Source organism: Glycine max, chromosome 3, assembly GCF_000004515.6.
Source record: "Glycine max cultivar Williams 82 chromosome 3, Glycine_max_v4.0, whole genome shotgun sequence".
Lineage (NCBI taxonomy): Eukaryota > Viridiplantae > Streptophyta > Magnoliopsida > Fabales > Fabaceae > Glycine > Glycine max.
Window position 1 is genome coordinate 16,545,194 of NC_016090.4, and position 6,000 is coordinate 16,551,193.

General features: G+C 38.1%; 1 protein-coding gene across 1 annotated transcript; it reads right to left on the minus strand.

Moving 5' to 3' along the window:
- Positions 1–1,488: 1,488 nt before the first annotated feature.
- On the minus strand, positions 1,489–5,774 carry LOC100777563 (mitochondrial substrate carrier family protein B). The gene is made up of 7 exons (XM_003520911.5): positions 5,204–5,774; positions 3,887–4,063; positions 3,638–3,784; positions 3,348–3,449; positions 3,184–3,254; positions 2,999–3,066; positions 1,489–2,004 (listed from the first exon to the last, which is right to left on the minus strand). The coding sequence occupies exons 1-7, from the start codon at positions 5,399–5,401 to the stop codon at positions 1,766–1,768; spliced, it is 1,002 nt and encodes a 333-aa protein (XP_003520959.1). The 5' UTR covers positions 5,402–5,774; the 3' UTR covers positions 1,489–1,765.
- Between the last annotated feature and the right edge of the window lie 226 nt (positions 5,775–6,000).

Sequence of the window (6,000 nt, forward strand, 5' to 3'; positions counted from 1 at the left end):
CATTCCCTCATTCACTTGATTTAAGGAAACCTCTTCCATGGTCTGCCAAATGAAGATTTGTATACTTATTTGGCTACTTACATAGAGATATGTAATACAGTAAAGATAGCAGAGGTTCCGGAAGATGCCATTCGCCTTAATTTGTTCCCTTTTTCCTTGGTCAGTGAAGCAAAAAGATGGCTTCATTCATTCAAGGGAAACAATTTGAGAACTTGGAAGGAGGTGGTTGAGAAGTTTTTGAAGAAGTATTTCTTGGAATCCAAAACCGCCGAGGGGGAAGGTAGAGATTTCCTCATTTCACCAATTCCCTGATGAGCCATTGAGTGAAGCTTTGGACCACTTCCGTGGTCTACTTCGAATGACTCCTACTCATGGGTTTAGTGAGCCGATTCAGCTAAACATATTTATTGATGGCCCACGACCCCATTCTAAGCAACTCCTTGATGACTCTGCTAGTGAAAAGATTAAATTGAATACCCCTGATGAAGCTATGGAACTTATAGAGAATATGGCAACCAGTGATCACGCCATTCTCTGTGATAGAGCTTATTCGCCCGTGAAGAAGAGTCTTCTTGAGCTCACGTCTCAAGATGCATTGTTGGTTCAAAATAAACTCTTAGCCAAGCAAATTGGGACCCTCAAAGAGGCATTGAACAAACTTCCTCAACAGTTGCATTCTGTGCAACCTGCTTCATCCTCTATGATGCAAGTTGGGGGATGTACCTTGTGTGGTGGAGCTCATGAGTCAAGCATGTGCATGACTCAAGAGAATGCATCTAAAGAGGTCAACTACATGGTCAACCCAAACCACCAAGGGTATCACCATGTGGGGGAACTCTGGTTATCATCAGGGAGGCAATTTCTCTTAAAATCAAGGCCAAGGTTGGAGGTCCCATCTTGGAAACAACTTCAACAAAGACCAGGAGGTTCTTCCAATCGACCCTAACTTGTATGAGAGAGCCACCAAGTTGAGGGACATTATGACTCAGTTCATGCAAGTCTCTATTTCCAATCATAAGAGCATCAAGTCAGCCATTAAGAATCTGGAGGTGTAGGTGGGCCAACTTGCTAAGCAATTGGCTGAGAAATCCACTTGGAACTCTATGGCGAACACACAAAAGAACCCAAAGGAGGAATGTAAGGTGGTGCTCACAAAGAGCAAGAGGAAGGAGAGCCTTGAAAAAGAAGAAAGAGTTGAGGGAGTAGTGGAGGATGTGAGTGATGAAGAAGTAGAGGATGAGAGAAAAGAGAAAGAGGCTGACAATAAAGAGAAAGAATTGAGAGATGAGAAAAATGAAAAAGAAAAAAATAGGTATAAGGAGAATGGTGGAAGTTGACTCGACACTCGATCTTACCGTAAATTATTACTTGGACAAATTAGTATACTTGCCAAGGAGTTAACAAGACTTTCAAAAATCAAAATGAATATTTACCCAAAAAAATAATTTTGATTTTTCTATTTATTAAAAAAGAAAGAAAATTGTACCATTAAAACAAAACTGCTTTGTTGACAAAATCATCAACTACATAATGGTTTCAACCTAATATTCGAAGTTGTTACAATTGCTGTCACTCAAATTATACCTATACGGAACAAAAATGCTGGCAATAACAGCAAAAATCACCTCAACAAAACTTCCTAGAAAATGTTAACCATGATATTAGAATACCATTTTCTAAAAGATCAAATTCCCCAGAAATTGTACTTTTCAATTAACTTAACCCACAAGCGTCATAAATGGCGCACATTTGGCAATTGAGTATGCTAATAACTTGAAATGCTTGATAGAAGCATCTTCAATGTTTCATAAGTCATAAAGACAATGCCCACGCCGGGAACAACCTTGTAGTATTCCGGCAGAATTCCTCTGTACAAACCTCGCACCCCTTCAGTTTGAATTATGCGCCCAAATGCCCCAAACAAGCCAGTGTTATAGACACGAGCTCGACCACCAACACCTTCTAACTGCATTCTACGCCTTACAAGATCCAAAGGAAATGTTGCTGCATGTTGCAAGAGACATTAAATACAAATTTAGGTGATGCCCCGGAAAAAAAAAACCATGCCAAAAGTAGAATAATACTATCTTTATCTAACTAGTTTGATGAAAATGACTTTTTACTTGGCAAACGCAATCATGGAAAGGCATTACTACACACTAGTATACTAGATTCTTTCAATGAAATCAGTTCTTACACTAGCTATAACTAATATTCATGCAAGTTAGCTAACACCACAGGGCGCGTGACATCATGCCACTAGAATTACAACTTTCAACAGAAACTATTCCACAGGAAAATAGTTTTTGCCAATTACATGCGATAGTGCTGAAAGAAAAAGAAATTCAGGCATATAATATAATTAACTAATGCTCTGTTAAGCACTAAAGACAGGTAACTGAACTGCTATTTGCAACAAATCTTGCAAAATGATTACACCCCAATCGTTTGATTATGACTGGGACAATGAATGGGCCTGCACTTTCAAGTATTTCAAGAGTGATAGCTATTTCAAACTTTAATAAAAAATTGGATTAGTTTTCGCCTATTGAGATGGGTGTTGTTTCACTAGATTGTAGCTATGTTATTGTGCAATGTTGATTTATAATGCTTTAACAGTTTCTTCTAGTAGGATTACCTTTGACATCAACGATTTAATTTATCCTAACATAGGAGCAATGATTAGATTTGAATTAGGGATTGACGTTAATGTTTTTCAAAAGCAGAAAGTAACACCACTTAAACAGAATTTCCGATTTCTTTCACCAATCCACTTCCCACCCAGCCAATTTGACATTCATATAAATGCTTGTCAATTTCCCAGCTTCACAATAGTAATCATATTTAGAAGATGGGCCAAAAGCAATTAAATGAGTAACAAATATAAATACAGGTAATATCATAGCTGGCACTGGACATGGAATATTGTAAATGAAAACTTGAGGAATTTATGCTCAATTACTCAGATTAGAGATAGCCATAATCAAGAAGCACCCACCTGTTGAGGATGCAATTCCTGAAAGGCTGCCACAAGCAAGACCAACCACAGCTTTAGAATCATCAGGCCTACATTTGAAAGAAATAGAAAAGTATTATTTTCAAAACCATATTTAGTGAGCAATGAGCATAAGATAACATTCAGGATAAACTATTCCTAAACTTTGCACAAGTAAATAAATTCACCTTTGTGACTGCCATACAGAGCGTAACCACTCATAAACAGCAAAACTAATAGCAATACTGGGCCCAACACCCTGCAACATACAAAATGATTAGGTATGACTGATGTCAATAATAAGAACATAGGAAGATAAAGAAAAAAAAGTGAAAATGCATTGTGAACATACCAACAATGTTGCTCCAAGTCCCTTATACAGACCCAAAAAACCTTCGTCTCTACAGATGGTACTGAAAGCATGTGAGATGCCCCTGTAGTACATGGTACTTCTCTGCAAAGGAACAAAATATAAGTCTCAGTATACAAGGTAAAAAGTAAACAGAAAATCATGATGAATGGAATTCAACTCAAGTAAACAATGAACACAATGTAAAATACAGCCAAGTCACTCATGCATTCAACTAAAGGCTTGAGAAGTATCTCTCTCTGATGATTCTCAACTCAAAAATTTCTAGTTACCTGTGCTGCAAGTCGTGTTCTCACAAGATCCAAAGGATAGGTGGCAGAAGCAGATGTTATACCTGACAAACCACCACCCACAAAGTGCACAAGGAGGTTTGCACCTGAATTTCCACTAACATTCTCCCCCATCAGTGAATGTAATACCTGCAACACAATAGAGAGTAGAAGAAATTAATTCCAGTTGCATAGTAATAGCTTCCATAACTTCTGAAACACTTACAGTATAGAAAGAACACCAAAAATTACATTCTTGTAGCGCTCATAAGCATAGAAGTTGACTGCAGTATATGGGAGACGATGAGCAATAGTCACCATATTGCCTTTCCAAAATGCTCTAAACCCTTCTTCGTTGATAATACGTGATGCCTCACGCAATATGCTAGGGTTGCTCAATGCTGCCACATCAGAATGCATACCTTGCACCTGTTAAAGATAAGACATGTAGAATAGTCAGATAAATACCAGTTAAAAAATTGCTTTTGAATCAACAAAAGGAATGATGGATCTATACAAAACCAATCAACTAAAACTTCAAGATCAAATGTCATTAAATAAAAGAACAAAGATAGATTTATGCAATAATGATCACCTATGGCATCATCATAATCACCATGACATCATCATAATCACCATGACATCAAGTACCAAGTACCACCCATATATACCAACAAATCATTTAAATTTATTCCATGATTTTAAACATCAAAATGCAGTGCAATGAAAGAACATAACATGGATAGGGCCATAGGGGATACAACAACAGGAAAACTGAACCAGGAAGAGGAGTATACAAACATACAATATGTATGTATACACACACACACTAGGAGCACGTTTGGTATTTCTTTTTCATAATTATCAATAGTGCAATGTTGCAGTGCGGAGAGGCTGCAACAAAGTTTTGAATAGTGATGCATTTTCGAATAATAGCTGCAATCACTACCAAAACAGTGGTGCTAGTGTGAGGGTTCTTCAGGTTCTTCTTCGGTTGGCATCTCATTTGTCAAAACTGATTTCTATAACTAATAAATGTGTTTTCTGAGTTCAATATTCCTTGGTTAAATTGAACTGATCCCCTACTTTTACCAAAATTTGAATTAGGTCCATGAATTTTTTTAATTGTGTCCTGAATTTTTTTTTTAATTGGGTCCTTGGTCAATTGTAGTCAATTGTATTTGTAAGCTCAAACATGAATGCAATAACCCTGGAAACAAAAAACCGCTTCACCAGCTCAGCCGAAACCCACAAATACCGCACGGATCAATGAACACATTCCAAACAAGTTCACAACAGATTCCTTTTGTTACCGACCAAGGTATTAGTACAAAGTAGCCTGGCTGAAAGCCGTGACTAATTTTTTTTTGTCGGGAACCGTGCAGAAGCGCACACAAGATAAATATCAACACAATTTATTTCATACCAAAGTCCCGATTCCAACCGTTTTGTTAAGGGACACAAAGCTTGTGCCAACCGTTTTGTTGGTAGTTCACAACGGATTTAAAACAAAATAAAACAAAAACATTCTCCAACAACTAATTAATCGATTAAAACAAAATAAGAAACCTGAAAGAGGATAGTGAGGCGCGCAAGGGGAGCAGTGCAGGTTTTGCTAAACGCGCCGGAGATGCCGCCGGCCAGAAGCTGGTGAACCGTCCCGAGCTGGCGGTTGTTCTGCGCCACCAGGAATTTCGCGGCACCACCGCTGTCGGCGTTGAGGGTTCTCTGGCCCCCTTCCACCACCATCCCCACACGCGCTTCCATTCTCACTCGCTAGTCGCTACCCTTAAAATCAAACGAATCACAGCGCTTCAACTACTTCTTCTTCTTGCGGAACAAGTGGCCGTGCTCTGAGTTCTTGCGGTGTCACATCGGAAGAGATTGTTGAATTCGGGTGCAAGGAGAAGGAGAAGAACATGGGAAGGGAGGGGTTGAATTGGATTGGAGAATGCGGGTTTAGGGTTTTGTGGTGAAAGGGGATAGTGTGAAGAATGTAAGGAAAATAAAAATAATAACTGAAAAAACCCTTTCCTTTTTGGAAGTGAGTGGCTGTTAACTTGTTGGAAGGGAACAACTAGGGTTTTTCTTTTTTTCTTCTTTTTTTATTTGGTTTGTCACTTGTCTGAGTGCGTTGTTTTCGAAGCGTGGCAGGACTTGGGCTAGTGGGATTTGTGAGGTGCGGCTAGTAGCGGAGAAGAAAACACGGACTTTTTTTTTTATGGATTTCATTGTTTTGATCCATGGAAAATGGCATCCACTTGTCATTTAGAATTATAATAAATATTAACTAATATTTTTAAAACATTGATAAGAAATTAGAGGAAAAAAATTATTAAAATATATAAAACTATATTATTTATGAT